Consider the following 17,624-nt stretch of genomic DNA (forward strand, 5'->3'; position numbering starts at 1 on the left):
AGGAGGCAGGCGCAATTGGGAATGTCGGGAAGACCTTCCTGATAAAGTCCCGCACCTGCATATAGCTCGCCCATTTCCTCCAAACTCGCAAATCGCACTCCCAGAGAATGATCCTTCATTTCCTTAATCCCCCTCTCTTCCCTTCCCAGGAACCTTGTGTCAATCCTCAAACTGGTCTTTTACTTCAATTAAATTAGTCGCCTCCTTATCTTTTGTTGTATTGTTTTCAGGATGTGACTGTTGCTGAATTAATTGGCCTCCATTAGCTGTCTGGAAAGAATTGATGACAACCGTGTAGCTTGCAACGCTCCTTCAGAACACATTAATAAAAAAATAATCACATGATGTGGGGCTGACATCACATGTTGGTCGGAACAGGTAAGGTTCCTGTCCCTTAAGGGCTTTGAAGGACAAATGTTGAATCAGCAACCTAATTAGCCAGCGTTCACTGGGCAGATGTTGTGCAAACATAGGAACATATTGAGCTCTGACATTCAAGGAGTCAAGGTGTACAGTTACACAGGTACCTTTAGCCTGTGCTAGAGACCAGATTATGTGAATCAGCTTGGAAAGCATAAGGTGGCGGTTACTTGCGTTTTATCAGACTTGTTTTTGTAACAGCTTCATGAAATGATTGTGTGGAGAGGCGAGGGAGCGGTTAAAGACTGAGCTTTGTTTTTAGTTTTGAACGGCAGCGTCCCATGAGCCAGAAGCCGAGTAGATTCAAACTGAAATCAAACAGAGCTCTGAAATGTTCCTGAAATGATTGTGCGCAGAGGCGGGGAACGGTAAAAGACCATGCTTTGTTTTCAGTGTTGAATAGGAAGCATCACATGAGCCAAAAGCAGGGTAGATTCAAACTAAAATCAAACAGCTCTGAAGCAAGTAAAACAAGTTGGTTCAATGGATTAGTTACCAGGTTAACTATTCACTGTGAGCATTTCATGAACAAGCAATTCAGAATGGAGATTTGTGTTTGAACACGGAAGAGAATGAACAATTCAAATTAGGCATTTATTCCATGGGCACCTGCTGAATGGGACGGTTTCCCTTTTGTTGATACTTTGCTCACATACAATTGCACCAAAGAAATGGCTTTCACGTTAGATTGTTAAATTGTATAATTGTAAACTAACTAGATAAGTATACAGGGAGAATAAAGAGATGAGGGCAGCAGCTGATTATACTCAATTACAAAAGCTTCTGACTCTTGAAAACACACAAGAGCCTGGTGGCTCTGGGCTGTTATTGTGAGCAGGACAGTGGGTGGCTATAGATCAGCTGAGCTGAAACGCTGACTCTTTCTCTGTAGAGAGCTACAAACCATCGCTATGTCCAAGCAAAGAACTGTGCGCCTGGAATGTGGGAAGCCCACCCAGATGAATTATGTGTTGGGGACCGAACTCAGCATTGATGTTTACAAGTAAGTCAGAACGAACTGATTTCTCTGTCCTGTATGCTGTACAAGATTAAAATGTGTCTTTGACAAAGGGTCATCGAAACGTTAGCTCTTTTCTCTCCCTACAGACGCTGCCAGGCCTGCTGAGATTTTCCAGCGTTTTCCCTTTTGATTAAAATGTGGCTGTGTTCCCTCGATGGTAAACGGGAGCAGGGTTTGTTGCGATGTTTCCTATATTCCAATATTTGATCTGGACTGACTTTATGGGCCAACAGATGGGTGAACTCCTAAATTTGGGCACTGCTCTGGATGGCATGCCTGCCAGTAACTGGCCCATCCCTGCTCCCACCATGATAGTACCAGTGGCAGGGCAGACCCATCCATGATCCAGTTCAGCTCCTTAAGTGGGCAATTAATGCACAGCTTTCTTTGGAGAGGAAATACAGATCACCTTTTTTCCTGCGTCATAATCTTGGCAGCAGGTGTCTTGTGTGTGAGAAAATGAAGGAGACAAAAGTGTCTGGTAACCTTTTGTGACAAATTTATAATTGGAGAATCTCCTGTTGCATGATGAAATACCTCGTGAAACACGAGAGACCCTCAATTCTAGTTTTCAAAAGCCTCATTTTACAATAAGGACTGAACTGGATTGGTGTATTGATTCATTTTTAACAAATAACTAGTCCCACTTATCCTATAACTTGCATAAAATGCAATTTGTTAGTCCCCGGAGCACAGGTACGAGGGTCAAAAAGGACTTGAATTTTGATAACCGCTTGCATACAGATGTTTCAAAGCATTATATAACCAGCGAATTACTTTGAACGTGTAGTCATTTGTTTTATAGGGAAGATAAGCAATTGATTTGCGCATAGCAAGATCACATAAACAACAAGATGAACAATCGGCCTTTGTTGATTGATGGCTGAGAGTTGGCTGAGACACGAGGAGAACCTTTTGCTTCTCTTCAAGTGCGTCACAGGAATATTTTTACGTACACTCGTGTAGATTCATGTCTCGCTCAAACAAAGTGAATAACAAAAATGCAGCACTCCCTCAAAGTGAGAGTTCAGCTCTGGTTCAATGGTCATTGGAGAGGGACATGCCAGGAGTGACTCGAGGCATGCCTTAGAATAAGGTTTGAACATAGTGAAGATACAGTACAGGGCACAATGTGCGTCCAATGCAAAAAACAGGAAGGAAAGAAAAGCGCTAAGTGAGACCATGACCAATGGATAAAAGCAAAGGTTCTAGCATATTTGGTTGAGGAGAAAGATAGACAATTAGACAATGGACAGGAGACGGAGACTCCGCGAACATCCCCATCCTCTCTTCTAGCTGAGCCTAGCGCAGTGCAAGAGGAAAAAGTGAAGTGTTTGCCAATATCTTCAACTGAAATTGCCAAATGGACAATAGTGGATGGCTCCTTTCCTGCTGGCCCTATCATCATCGATGGCAGTGTGGAACCAGCTTGATACATGCACTGACATTAGGAAGCAGCTGAGTGCAAAAGACATAACGAAGGCTATCGACCTGACAGCATCCCAGACACAGTGCTGTAAATCTGTCCCCACCTCCAACCAAGTAAGTATTCCGGTGGAGCTATGACACCCAAATCTACTCAATGACATGGACAATTCTATAAGTATGTTTTATCTACAAAAAGCTCATCCCAACCCTAGCCCTTCGACCCAAGAAGCAGCAAGATCCCGGAAACATTTAGTTCCAAGTCACTGACCGTTTTGACTTGGACATATACCGCTGTTCATTCGCTGCCTGACAGTGTCAGTCGAAGAACCATCACCACAAGAGCTGTTGTGGTTCGAGGACGGGGTGGAACAGCCATTTCCTCAGGGCAAGAGACCATGAGTAATAAAAATTAAGCTTTTTAATGTCTTTCATCCCACAATCACACCGGTTAATTTAGCTTATGTATGAAACTCTGGAGTGGTGTCAGAATGTGCACCCTTCTGGACTTACGGGTGCGGCGATGACCAGCTGAGTCGCACGTTTCGGCAGCTCCCGGTGAAACGGACTTTTGGGCTCTTGATAGGAGCCCCAACGGCAATTTTGACGGCTAAAAACACTGTGCGGTAAACCAGAAGGGAATCCCCCCTGGATACGGATGAAAAAAGGAGGAGAAAGTGGATCCTTTAGAACAGCGGCAAGGAAGGCAAGCAAAAACCAAGATGGCGTCGGAAGGTGGCAGTTTAATATGGGGCCCTGAACAACAAGAGTTCTTGAAATGCTGTGTGTAAGAGCTCAAAAAGGAAATGAAGAAAGAGCTGTTGGCCCCGATAATACAGGCAATCGAAGGGCTAAAGGAGGAACAAAAGACCCAGGAGCGGGAGCTTTGGGTCGTGAAGGCAAAGGCAGCCGAGAATGAGGACGACATACAGGGCCTGGTGGTGAAGACGGAGATGCATGAGGCACATCAGAAACGATGTGTGGAAAGGTTGGAGGCACTGGAGAACAATGCAAGGAGGAACAACCTGAGGATTCTTGGTCTTCCTGAAGGTGCGGAGGGAGCGGACGTCGGGGCATATGTGAGCACGATGCTGCACTCGTTAATGGGAGTGGAGGCCCCGGCGGGTCTGTTGGAGGTGGAGGGAGCATACCGAGTGATGGCGCGAGGACCGAGAGCAGGAGAAATTCCCAGAGCCATAGTGGTGAGATTCCTCCGTTTTAAGGATAGAGAAATGGTCCTTAGATGGGCAAAGAAAACTCTGAGCAGTAAATGGGAGAACGCGGTGATCCGCGTTTATCAAGACTGGAGTGCGGAGGTGGCGAGAAGGAGGGCGAGCTTTAATCGGGCCAAGGCGGTGCTTCATAAAAAGAAGATAAAATTTGGAATGCTGCAACCGGCAAGACTGTGGGTCACATATCGAGGAAGGCACCACTACTTTGAGACGGCGGATGAAGCGTGGACTTTTATTGTGGAAGAAAAACTGGAATGAGCGGGTTATTAAAAAGAACGTTTGAACAAAGTGGTGGGGCGAATGTGGGGGGCGAAGAGGGGGGTTAAAAAGGGGGGAAAGAGGAGTTTTATGTACTAATCCTGCGATGTGGTAACTTTTCTCTCTTCCACAGGTGGTGATGGGGGGAGGAGGGGAGGTGGAGGAGATGGGGCATTGGCCATTGGGGGCGGGGCCAAGGGAGAAGCGCGGGCTTGGTTCCCGCGCTATGATAATCATGGCGGGAATAGAGAGGCAGGAAGGAGGGGGCGTCGCACGGTGCGAGCCGAGGCCAGAGTTTGCTGACTTTTGGGAGCAACATGGGGGGAGTAATTACGCTAGCGGGGGATCTAGCGGGGGGGTGGGAGGGGGGAATTACTGGGTTGCTGCTGCTGGGGAGAGGGGGGAGCTGGTATGGGAGTGGATGGGCGGGGGGGCACCGCCTGGGGGAGATACAGCTGCGTGGGAACCGGGTGAGGAGCTGGAAAAAGGGGATGGCTAATCGACAGGGGGGGGGGTAGGAAGCCCCCCCAACCCGGCTGATCACGTGGAACGTGAGAGGGCTGAACGGGCCGATAAAGAGGGCACGGGTACTCGCACAACTTAAGAAACTTAAGGCAGATGCGGTTATGTTACAGGAAACGCACCTGAAACTGACCAGGTTAGGCTACGCAAAGGATGGGTGGGGCAGGTGTTCCATTCGGGGCTAGATGCGAAAAACAGGGGGGTGGCTATATTAGTGGGGAAGCGGGTAATGTTCGAGGCAAAGACTATAGTGGCGGATAACGGGGGCAGATACGTGATGGTGAGTGGCAAACTACAGGGGGAGCCGGTGGTTTTGGTAAACGTATATGCCCCGAACTGGGATGATGCCAATTTTATGAGGCGGATGCTAGGACGCATTCCGGACCTAGAGATGGGAAAGCTGATAATGGGGGGAGATTTTAATACGGTGTTGGAACCAGGGCTGGATAGGTCGAAGTCCAGGACTGGAAGGAGGCCGGCAGCAGCCAAGGTACTTAAAGATTTTATGGAGCAGATGGGAGGTGTAGACCCGTGGAGATTTAGCAGACCTAGGAGTAAGGAGTTCTCGTTTTTCTCCTATGTCCATAAAGTCTACTCACGAATAGACTTTTTTGTGCTGGGAAGGGCGTTGATCCCGAAGGTGAGGGGAACGGAGTATACGGCTATAGCCATTTCGGATCACGCTCCACACTGGGTAGACTTGGAGATAGGGGAGGAAACAGGAGGGCGCCCACCCTGGAGAATGGACATGGGACTAATGGCAGATGAGGGGGTGTGTCTAAGGGTGAGGGGGTGCATTGAAAATTACTTGGAACTCAATGATAATGGGGAGGTCCAGGTGGGAGTGGTCTGGGAGGCGTTGAAGGCGGTGGTTAGAGGGGAGCTGATATCAATAAGGGCACATAAAGGGAAGCAGGAGAGTAAGGAACGGGAGCGGTTGCTGCAAGAACTTTTGAGGGTGGACAGACAATATGCGGAAGCACCGGAGGAGGGACTGTACAGGGAAAGGCAAAGGCTACATGTAGAATTTGACTTGCTGACTACAGGCACTGCAGAGGCACAATGGAGGAAGGCACAGGGTGTACAGTACGAATATGGGGAGAAGGCGAGCAGGTTGCTGGCACACCAATTGAGGAAAAGGGGAGCAGCGAGGGAAATAGGGGGAGTGAGGGATGAGGAAGGAGAGATGGAGCGGGGAGCGGAGAGAGTGAATGGAGTGTTCAAGACATTTTATAAAAAATTATATGAAGTGCAACCCCCGGATGGGAGGGAGAGAATGATGGGCTTTTTGGATCGGCTGGAATTTCCCAGGGGGTGGGGGGGAGGGGTGGGGGAGGGGTGGGGGTGGGGGGGAGGGGGTGTGGGGGGAAGGGGGGAGTGGGGTGGGAGGGGGGGTGGGGGGGTAGGGGGGGGTGGGGGGGTAGGGGGGGGTGGGGGGGTGGGAGGGGGGGTTGGGGGGGTGGGAGGGGGGGTTGGGGGGGTGGGGGTGGGGTGGGAGGGGGGTGGGGGTGGGGTGGGAGGGGAGGTGAGGGGGGAGGGGGAGGGGGGGGAGGGGGGGTGGGGGTAGGGGGGGTGGGAGGAGGAGGAACCAGAAGGACTCTCAGGGTTGTTAATATATACTGTATAATATGTATAGGTCGTTGCTACAGATAATTATATATTGGACTGTTAAATTATATTTTTGGAGAGTGTTACTTGTGATAAGGCAGTTGCCAATTAGGGTTAGTTTTCATTTTTGTTATTTATTATTTATTAATTTTCTGTTTATAAAATAGGTCATTGTTATTTGTGTTGTTATAATATTGTGTAAAGGATGCACAATGTACTGTGTTGGTTGACCAAAAATTTTCAATAAAAAATATTATTTAAAAAAAAAGTGAGGGGGTGTATTGAAAGGTACTTGGAATTCAATGATAATGGGGAGGTACAGGTGGGAGTGGTCTGGGAGGCGCTGAAGGCAGTGGTTAGAGGGGAGCTGATATCTATTAGGGCACATAAAGGAAAGCAGGAGGGTAGGGAAAGGGAGCGGTTGTTGAAAGAACTTCTGAGGGTGGACAGACAATACGCGGAGGCACCGGAGGAGGGACTGGACAAAGAAAGGCAAAGGCTACATGTATAATTTGACTTGTTGACTACGGGTAATGCAGAGGCACAATGGAGGAAGGCACCGGGTGTACAGTACGAATATGGGGAGAAGGCGAGCAGGTTGCTGGCCCACCAACTGAGGAAAAGTGGAGCAGCGAAGGAGATAGTGGGGGTGAGAGATGGAGCGGGGAGCGGAGAGAGTGAATGGAGTGTTCAAGGCATTTTACGAAAGATTATATGAAGCTCAGCCCCCGGATGGGAAGGAGAGAATGATGTGCTTTCTGGATCAGCTGGAATTTCCCACGGTGGAGGAGCAGGAGAGGGTGGGACTGGGAGCACAGATTGAGACGGAGGAAGTGGTGAAAGGGATTGGGAGTATGCAGGCGGGGAAGGCCCCGGGACCAGACGGATTCCCAGTTGAATTCTATAGGAAATATATGGACTTGCTGGCCCCGCTACTGATGAGAACCTTTAATGAGGCGAGGGAAAGGGGGCAGCTGCCCCCGACTATGTCAGAGGCAACGATATCGCTCCTCCTAAAGAAGGAAAAAGACCCGCTGCAATGCGGGTCCTACAGGCCTATTTCCCTCCTGAATGTGGACGCTAAGATTCTGGCCAAGGTAATGGCAATGAGGATAGAGGATTGTGTCCCGGGGGTGGTTCATGAGGACCAAACTGGGTTTGTGAAGGGGAGACAGCTGAATACAAATATACGGAGGCTGCTAGGGGTAATGATGATGCCCTCACCAGAGGGGGAAGCGGAGATAGTGGTGGCGATGGATGCAGAGAAAGCATTTGATAGAGTGGAGTGGGAGGTTTTGAGGAGATTTGGTTTTGGGGATGGGTATATCAGGTGGGTACAGTTGCTGTATAGGGCCCCGATGGCGAGCGTGGTCACGAATGGACGGGGGTCTGACTATTTTCGGCTCCATAGAGGGACGAGGCAGGGATGTCCTCTGTCCCCGTTATTGTTTGCACTGGCGATTGAGCCCCTGGCCATAGCGTTGAGGGGTTCCAGGAAGTGGAGGGGAGTACTCGGGGGGGGGGGGGAGAAGAACACCGGGTATCTCTGCATGCGGATGATTTGTTGCTATATGTGGCGGACCCGGCGGAGGGGATGCCGGAGATAATGCGGATACTTGGGGAGTTTGGGGATTTTTCAGGGTACAAACTGAACATGGGGAAAAGTGAGTTGTTTGTGGTGCATCCAGGGGAGCAGAGCAGAGAGATAGAGGATTTACCGTTGAGGAAGGTAACAAGGGACTTCCGGTACTTGAGGATCCAGATAGCCAAGAATTGGGGTACATTACACAGGCTTAATTTAACGCGGTTGGTGGAACAGATGGAGGAGCACTTTAAGAGATGGGACACGGAGTCACTGTCATTGGCAGGTAGGGTGCAGGCGGTTAAAATGGTGGTCCTCCCGAGATTCCTTTTTGTGTTTCAGTGCCTCCCGGTGGTGATCACTAAGGCTTTTTAAAAAAGAATCGAGAAGAGTATTATGAGTTTTGTGTGGGCTGGGAAGACCCCGAGAGTGAGGAGGGGATTCTTGCAGCGTAGTAGGGACCAGGGGGGTGCTGGCACTACCAAGCCTAAGTGAGTACTACTGGGCCGCCAATGTTTCAATGGTGTGTAAGTGGATGGGAGAAGGGGTGGGAGCGGCGTGGAAGAGATTGGAGAGGGCGTCCTGCAGGGGGACTAGCCTACAAGCAATGGTGACGGCGCCGTTGCCGTTCTCACCAAAGAAATACACCACAAGCCCGGTGGTGGTGGCTACATTGAACATTTGGGGGCAGTGGAGACGGCATAGGAGAAGGACGGGAGCTTCGGTGCGGTCCCCGATAATAAACAATCATAGGTTCGTTCCGGGGAGAATGGATGGGGGATTTGGAGCATGGCAAAGAGCTGGGGTAGTACAACTGAGAGATCTGTTTGTAGATGGGACGTTTGCGAGTCTGGGAGCGCTGACGGAAAAATATGGGTTGCCTCAAGGGAATGCATTTCGGTACATGCAATTGAGGGCTTTCGCGAGGCAACAGGTGAGGGAATTCCCGCAGCTCCCGACGCAGGAGGTGCAGGATAGAGTGATCTCAGAGACATGGGTGGGGGATGGTAAGGTGTCGGACATATACAGGGAAATGAGGGACGAGGGGGGAGATCATGGTGGATGAGCGGAAAGGGAAGTGGGAAGGGGAGCTGGGGGAGGAGATTGAGGAGGGGCTGCGGGCTGATGCCCTACGTAGGGTAAACTCATCGTCCTCGTGTGCCAGGCTAAGCCTGATACAATTTAAGGTGTTACACAGGGCGTATATGACTGGAGCACGGCTCAGTAAATTTTTTGGGGTAGAGGATAGGTGTGCGAGATGCTCGAGAGGCCCAGCGAATCACACCCACATGTTCTGGTCATGCCCGGCACTACAGGGGTTCTGGGTGGGGTTGGCAAAGGTGCTTTCGAAGGTGGTGGGGGTCCAGGTCGAACCAAGCTGGGGGTTGGCTATATTTGGGGTTGCAGAAGAGCCGGGAGTGCAGGAGGCGAGAGAGGCAGACGTGTTGGCCTTTGCGTCCCTTGTAGCCCGGCGCAGGATATTGCTAATGTGGAAGGAAGCCAAATCCCTGGGTGTGGAGACCTGGATAAACGACATGGCAGGGTTTATAAAGTTAGAACGGATTAAGTTCATGTTAAGGGGTTCGGCTCAGGGGTTCACCAGGTGGTGGCAACCGTTCGTCGATTACCTCACAGAAAGATAGAGGGAATGGAAAAGAAGTAGACAACAGCAGCAACCCAGGGGGGTGGGGGGGGGGGGGGATGGAATCGAACGGACTCTCAGAGATGTTATTGTATATGTATAATATGTATAGGTAGTTGTTATAGGTAATTGTATGTTGGATTGTATTTTTGGAGAGTATTTATTTTGGACAAGGCAGTTGCCATTCAGTTTTGTTTTGTTTATATTTTATTTATTTGTTTAAAACTGGCCACTGTTATTTATATTGCTTTATTGTTGTGTAAAAGAAACACTACGTACTGTTATGTTTGGCCAAAAATCTTGAATAAAGTATATTTTTAAAAAAAGAATGTGCACCCTTCTGACTCAGACAGGATTGCTACTGAGTGAGCCAGGGGAACAAAATTAAGCTTTTTAATGTCTTTCATCCTACAATCACACTGGTTAAGTTAGCTTGTGTATCAAATTCTGGAGAGTTGTCAGAATGTACACCCTTCTGACTCAGACAGGATTGCTACTGAGTGAGCCAGGGAAACAATGAAATGAGTTTATTTGAGCGAGTGTAACTGTAATGATACAGATGCTTTTTAAAAATAAATTCAATCCATGACCTCAATTGAACTGTCTCTTTCCGCAGGCCATCACCTCCAAAGTCCCAGCTTTTTGAAATCCGCTTTAGCCCCGGTGTGAAATGCTCCATTTTAGATCAACAGCATGTAACCCCGGTGACTGAACATGCAGTTAAATCGGTTCTCCGCAAAGGAACCATTCTCCTAGTCAGACAGGATAAAACGAGCAAGAATGTCAATGACAACAAGGTAACATTATTTCCCTTTGATCGCCTCTACCGTGAGAAGTATTTCTGGTGCCACTTTCTGCATCCCCTTGACCTCGGGATCGTACTATTCTCTTTATTTCATAGTTCTCTCTCGTCACTTCCTTTCTTATTTTCTCCTCCAGTTTTCCTCACGGTTTTCGTTACTCCTTCCCTCAACTAGAAAGAAGAGTGATCACCATCAGGAAATTGAAGAGGAAATGGAAACAGATTAGTATTTGATGCAATGCAACAGTCCCCTTCCGGGCTGTACATCTCTAAGGGGTTCAACCATTTGAAATGGTTAAAGAAACTCAAGCTCTACATTCTGCAAGGAAGAGGATTAAGTGGTGACCTCACATCGGGACATAAAATATTAAATGGTGCATCTGAAATAAATACAAAATAGCACTTCAAATTGAATCAGGAAAGGTGGAATGGGGGTGGTAGTGGTGCAGTGGCGTTATCACTGGACTAATAATCCAGTCACCCAGGGTAATGCTATAGAGGCCTGGATTCAGATCCCACCACGGCAGGTAGTGAAATTTGAATTCAATAAATTTCTGGAATTAAAAGTCGAATGATGACCATGAAACCATTGTCGTAAAAACCCATCTGGCTCACTAATGTCCCTTTGGGGAAGGAAATCTGTCTTCCTTACCTGGTCTGGCCTACATGAGACTCCAGGCCCACAGCAATGTGGTTGACTCTTCGCATGCCTCCTGAAATGGCCAAGCTAGCCACTCGGTTCAAGGGCAATTAGGGATGGACAACAAATGCTGGCCCAGCCTGTGATGCCCACATCCCATGAATAAAAATTATATTGATATAAATGATTTGAAAGTAAGTTTTAAATAAGCATTTGTTAGGAAGAACTTTGAGTGATAAGCATTTGGAATAATTCACCAATCAATGCAAAGCAAAATGAAAAGATAGAATTTCAGTAGATAGCTGAAAACCCATATAAAGCACGTTAGGATGGTAATGGGACCGCGCTTTGAAGTGCTCCAAACTCCACCCCTGTCCTATGTCATTCTGAGTAAGACGCCTTACAACACCAGGTTAAAGTCCAACAGGTTTGTTTCAAACCACTAGCTTCCTCAGAGGAAGGAGCTGCGCTCCGAAAGCTAGTGATTTGAAACAAACCTGTTGGAGTTTAACCTGGTGTTGTAAAACGTCTTCCTGTGTCCACCCCAGCCCAACGCCAGAATCTCCACATCATGTCATTCTGTGGTTACGGTTCTACAAGCCACTCTTGAACCTCACCAGATTGGTCAGTCTGCATGCCTGAGGTCAAAGAGTGAGGGTTACAGGCAGGATTGGTCATCCCCTTACCCAACTTCACATCCTTGTTCAAAATTTGAATCGTATTATGCATTCAATCATAGGTTTTTAACTCCATGCCCATTCTCTTCCTGTAGGTTACAGTTACATTTTATGAGGATAAGTCCAACAACCCCATTGACGAGATGACCCTACAGTTTACAGCTGTTGGTAAGCGTCGCCCTCACAAATTTAATGGTGCTGCTGGGTTTACTGCCTATGCTCATGGAAATATAATAAAAATCATTTGAACTTTAAATTCTAAATCCATTTTAAAAATCTCCTGCTAGGGTACAGCATAGAAAAAAAGTCCAAGATTGTGATTTAACAGAAGTGAGTCCCATGTCAAACATGTTTCACCGGGTGTTTCACCGAGAAAGACCCCGCTACATAATGGGACTCTGTTTTATTTCAGGGCCTCAGCAGGAAATACTCCACCACAGCCACAATTAGACTCCTTTCCTGCACTGAGGAGCTCCACTTGTCATTGCAGTAAGGGATCGTGGCGCCATTAAAACTCTCAAGGACCCCCCTCCCCCAACGCGACCTTCCCCCCCCCCCCCCCCTCCCCACCCTTACTCACCTATAAGAGGGTCATCGAGCCCCTCAAACCGCACCTAATAAGGGCACCATGGAACCTGATTCCCAATGCGGACCAAATGCCACCTGGGCACTGACAGGGTGGCAGTGTCACCTGGGCACCTTGGCATTGACAGGGTGGCACATGGATGGTGCTGCCAGGGTGCCCAGGTGGCATCGGGGGTGCAAGGGAATAACCCTTCCCAGAGCTCAGCCACCCAGGTGCCCCCAATCCCTGGATATTGTTGTCTGGTGGTTCACTCCAAATCTCAAGCCCTTGGTGTAGGTTGATCCTTCTGAGGGAATATGGCCCTTTGAATGAGATGTGAAACTGAGGCCGGGTCTACCTGTTTTAGGCCAATGTTAAAGAGCCAAGAAGCATTGTTTGAAGAATAGCAAAAGGTGTTGCAGAGTCCTGACCACAACCAACAGCAGCCAATGAACTTGCCACCTGTGTCAGCTGTGCCTCTGTGGGCAGCTCTCCCGCCTCCAAGCCCCAGGATTCCATGTTCAACCTCCACACTGGGACTTGAACACAGAAACCAAGTTTTGAGAATTCCGATGCGGTACTGAGGAAATACTGCACTGCAGGAGATGCCATTCTCCGGATAAAACATAAAACCAAGGCTGTCTGCTCTGGCGGGAGTAAAAGATCCTATTTGGAAGGAAAACGGGGAGCTGTCCCTGGATCAGCCTTTGATATCCTCAGACTCCTGGCCAATATTTAGTCCTCATTCGACATCACAGAAGCATTTTATCTGGTGATTTATCATGTTGCTGCCTTTCTAAATTCATTTTGTGGGACGTGGGCATCGTTGGCTGAGCCACCATTTATTGTCCATCCCTAACTGCCCTCCCATTTTAGAGTGCATTTAACAGCCAACCACATTGCTGTGGATCCGGAGTTGCATGTAGGCCAGGTAAGGATGGCAGATTTTTTTTCCCTAAAGAACACTAGTGAACCAGATGGATTTTTATGACAATTTACATATGAACATGCAAACCTATGAAATAGGAGCAGGCCATTTGCGGGCCCCTCTGGGCTGTTCTGCCATTCAATCAGATCATGGCTGATTTTGTTGTGTTTTGAATTCCATATTCCTGTTCTAGCCCCAATATCCTTTGATTCCTTTGCCTAACCAGAATCTATCCATCTCCACCATAAGAGTATTCACTTACCCCTGCCTCCACCGCCTTCGGAGGTAGAGAGTTCCAAGGTCGCACAGCCCTCTGAGAGGAACCATTCCCCTAATCTCTGTCCTAAGAGGGCGACTCCTAATTTTAAAACCTTGCCCCCTAGTTGTGGACTCACCCACAAGAGGAAACATCCTTTCAATGATCACCTTGTCAAGACCATCCGGAATTTAATATTCTTCAACCAAACATCACCCCTCACTCTTCTAAACTCCAGTGTACAAGCTTTATCATTATCCTAACTATCCAACCTTTCCTCATATCACAACCCGCTCATTCCAGGTATCAATCTAGTAAGCCTCCTTTGAACCGCCTACAATGCATTTACATCTTTCCTTAAATAAGGAGACCAAAACTGCACACTGTAGTCGAGATGTGGTCTCACCAATGCCAAGTTGCTTTGTGCAAATTAGCTGCTGCATTTCCCAATGACTACACTTTAAAAAAAAGTACTTAATTAGCTGTAAAGTCTTCTGAAAGATGTGGTCAGGAAAATGCTACGTAAATGCAAATCTTTCAATATTCTTTTCTTGGCTGCTGTGCATTTACGATTACATTTTACAATTAAATTATGCATTGGAGAACTGGAACATTGGGACTGTTAGTAAAACTCTACAGGCGTGGAGAAATTAGCTTCTCTGTACCTTCTTTTACAGACATATCCCTAGATGTGGATGCAGATCGTGATGGGCAAGTTGAAGAGAATCATCCAAATAAGGTGATCAGAAAAATGTAAATACTGGAGTAATTTTATTCAAAATCCATTGCTGTATAAAGGGTCCTACCACCTCCAAACCACTGGTTTGGCCATTCAATGTCTTGCTTGATTGAAGCTCTGCCCATTGGTGCCTGGATTTTGCACCAGTGTCCCACAATCCATGTAGGACTCTAATTTATATCGTAAAGCAGCCTTGCGCCCATGGGCTGGCTACGTCAGGCCACATGAATATCAAATTGGTCCAGAGATGACTTGGTAGGAGCAGCACTTGACATGAAGGGAGTGCAACGGAGGTTCACCAGATGAATCCTTGAGATGGTGGGATTGTCTTATGAAGCGAGTTTGGGGAGACGGGGTCTGTATTCCCTTGAGTTTTGAAGAATTGGGTGCCAGACTGGCACTGCCAGGGTAGCCAGGTGGCACCAGCAGTGCCAGGGTATCACCCTGCCCAGAAGGGCATGCAGCTGGGGGCCTCCAATCCCCTTGGAGACACCCCCATAAGTGCCATTCCAAACTGGTCCCCATTTTTGAGGACCAGTACCAAACGGTGCTTGCCCGAGATCTCTTGAGGCGAAGGGATTGAATCTCAAAGCCTCGGGTACCTCGGGAATCTGCCCATTAAAGTGAGGTTACCGCCTAGCTCTAATATGCAGATTTGTTAAAAAGTGATCCCGCCCATTGTTGGCAGGATTCCTCTTGTAAAATCTCGGCGAGTTTGCGTTGAATCTCGCGAGCCAGGTGGATCCCGGGAGCGAGATCTCCCAGCTTTCACCGGCCACACTGCGCCACAACAAGCTGCACTTCGGATGCAGCGTGGCCAGAGTATCGTGCCCAAGATGTTTCCCCTGGTGAATCTTTGGAATTCCCTATCCCAGAGAGCTGTGAAAGCTCAATCAATGAGCATGGCTCAAGACCAAAATCAATAGACTTCTGGGATCTAATGACATGAAGTGATATGGGATAGCACAGAAAAGTGATGTTGAGGTAATGATCCATGACCTAATTAAATGGCGGAGCAGGCTCATCGAGCTGAATTGTCCACTCCTGTTCCTATGTTGGCTGACACCCCGACTGAAAAAATTAGGAGACTTGGGAGTTAAGGGGGTGAATTTGACATTTGGTCTGGATTCTGAGCTCCAGTCACTTGAGGTCACCATGGATGTTTTGAGGTGATTGACAACAAAAAGAGGAGAACTTGTCTGACACATGTGCCTCTCAGATGGCTGGATGAATGACTGTTCCTTTGAAAATCAAGGAATAATAGGAATGTGTATTCGCAGCTTGTTCTTGCATCTTATTGTTTTCAGTTTTTGTCCTTCAATAGACTTTATCTATTGTATGGTCACTATTACGGGCCAGGGTTTAGAGAACTCCAAAGTATATCATGGAGTTCACCTGACCCACAACTTTTAATAGATTTTGGTTATGGGGAGCACAAGGGCCCAGTTTACACGTGTGATTTTTAAAACAAAACCATGTTTATTCTATGAACCCTGTTCACATCTTATAAACACATAGGAAACAGTTTATCAGCTGCCAATCCTGATAACCCCCCCCCAAAAGATACAGTACTCTATCGATAACGCGTAATACCTTTTTTTAGCAACATCCATAAGTTAAACCCTTTTTACAAAGACAGCAGGTTTAAATTCTCTACAGAATCGGGTATTACTTTGAAATCATCAATGAGCTGAAGACATTCTTTAGCTTGTAGAGAGAAAGTTCATTTTACATATCTGCTTGCTTTGAATACAGCTCTTCAAATCTGAAAATGAAACCAAAAACACACTGCACCTCCCAGCTCAAAGCGAAAGTAAAAGACAGACAGCCCAGCTCCACCCACACACTGACATCACTGCAGCTATTTGATAAACACTCATTTCTTAAAGGTACATCCACCTGACAGTCACACACACAGTTATAGGCAAACTGTGTCACAGTTAGCTTTATACCTTTTATGAGAACCAGTAAAAATAAATTAATTGATAAATTCATTAACTCTCTAATTAACAGCCCCTTAAAGGGACACTGTTGTAAAAGAGCAAACTTGAAAGGAAACTTCACAAAACCAAGTTATAATGAGGTGGGATTCTCTGTTCCGCTGGCAGTGCACCCCCGTCGGGTTTCCTGGCAGTGTGAGGTGATTACAATGGGAAATCCCATTGTCCGGCCTAGGGAGCGGAGAATCACGCTGCCAGTGACAGCAGACCCGGGGGGGGGCGGGTGAAATTCACCCTAATGTTGCTCCTGGAGCTCATGAGGCATTCCAGCACCTGTGGGTCACAGAAAGCTTCAAACATACCAGTGGACACCGGGTGCTCCCTTTCCTAGGGACACTCGGGTGCAAATGTAACCACTAAAGAGGGCAGACAGTCAGGCTGGACAATCCCCTCTCCCATCTGCTTGAAACCTGTTGGTCTTCCATGTGCGAAGAGTTGTCCACAACCACCTGTTGCAGACTGGTGCACTCCCAAGGTCCAGGACTACATGCTGAGGGACAGACTCTAAATCTTAGGACAACTGCTACCAAGTGCAATGGGGAATGACCACTGTTTAAAGCCCTTCAGTCATAGTGCATGAAGGCCGGAATCAGTGGCAGCCCCTTCAGGCTGTATGTTTGGCCTGAAATGCATATTGTAAATATTGACTGTAATTGTAAATCTAATGAGTAACATACTTTATTGGAAGAAAGTGATTTGTTTTTCTATTTACCTAATGTGAACTTTGAACAGTCATGTACTGTATTTTAAGAAATTTTACAAATAAAGTATATTTTCAGGGGGAAAAAATACCTTTACTTACAGGCTGGGCATTAAATGGTCCCTTGATGAGAAGTGAAGTTTTTTAAAAATATAAATTTAGAGTCCCCAATGATTTATTTATTTTCAAATTAAGGGGCAATTTAGCGTGGCTAATCCACCTAACCTGGACATCTTTGGGTTGTGGAGGGTGAGACCCATGCAGAAACGGGAGAATGTGCAAACTCCACACAGACAGTGACCCGGGACTGGGATCGAACCCGGGTCCTCAGCGCCATGAGGCAGCAGTGCTAATCACGGTGCTGCTCAGTGAAGTTTGTTAATGATCCATATAATGCCTTAATAAATATGCTTTTCGCACACCCTGCGCTGATCCGAATGTTCTTACTCATGTCCATATTGTTCAGACTTGTGCATGGAGAGGGTGCTGTTATTGATGGGAGTTTGATAATGGATTCTCCATCCTTTCACCCAGAACACCACTGATACCTGAAGAATATCTCGCACATTTCATGGGATTGCAGAGCGGGAATCTGAAATAAACTGCA

The 17,624-nt window shown here is 47.4% G+C and overlaps 1 protein-coding gene across 3 annotated transcripts in view; it reads left to right on the top strand.

Annotated features, from left to right (window-relative positions):
• The first annotated feature begins 347 nt into the window (after positions 1 to 347).
• Positions 348 to 17,624, top strand: part of padi2 (peptidyl arginine deiminase, type II) — a 41,036-nt gene continuing 23,759 nt past the window's right edge. Inside the window, exons 1-5 of one of the 3 annotated variants that reach the window (XM_072478348.1) lie at positions 348 to 378; positions 1,313 to 1,423; positions 10,327 to 10,507; positions 11,925 to 11,997; positions 14,256 to 14,317. In XM_072478348.1, coding sequence (XP_072334449.1) covers positions 1,332 to 1,423; positions 10,327 to 10,507; positions 11,925 to 11,997; positions 14,256 to 14,317 — 408 coding nt within the window. In that variant the 5' untranslated portion in view covers positions 348 to 378; positions 1,313 to 1,331. Of the gene's footprint in view, positions 379 to 402; positions 524 to 1,312; positions 1,424 to 10,326; positions 10,508 to 11,924; positions 11,998 to 14,255; positions 14,318 to 17,624 lie in introns of those variants that run through there. The other 2 variants (XM_072478347.1, XM_072478349.1) reach the window with 2 other exon arrangements.

The sequence above is a fragment of the Scyliorhinus torazame genome, chromosome 16 (genome assembly GCF_047496885.1).
Source record: "Scyliorhinus torazame isolate Kashiwa2021f chromosome 16, sScyTor2.1, whole genome shotgun sequence".
Taxonomy (NCBI): domain Eukaryota; kingdom Metazoa; phylum Chordata; class Chondrichthyes; order Carcharhiniformes; family Scyliorhinidae; genus Scyliorhinus; species Scyliorhinus torazame.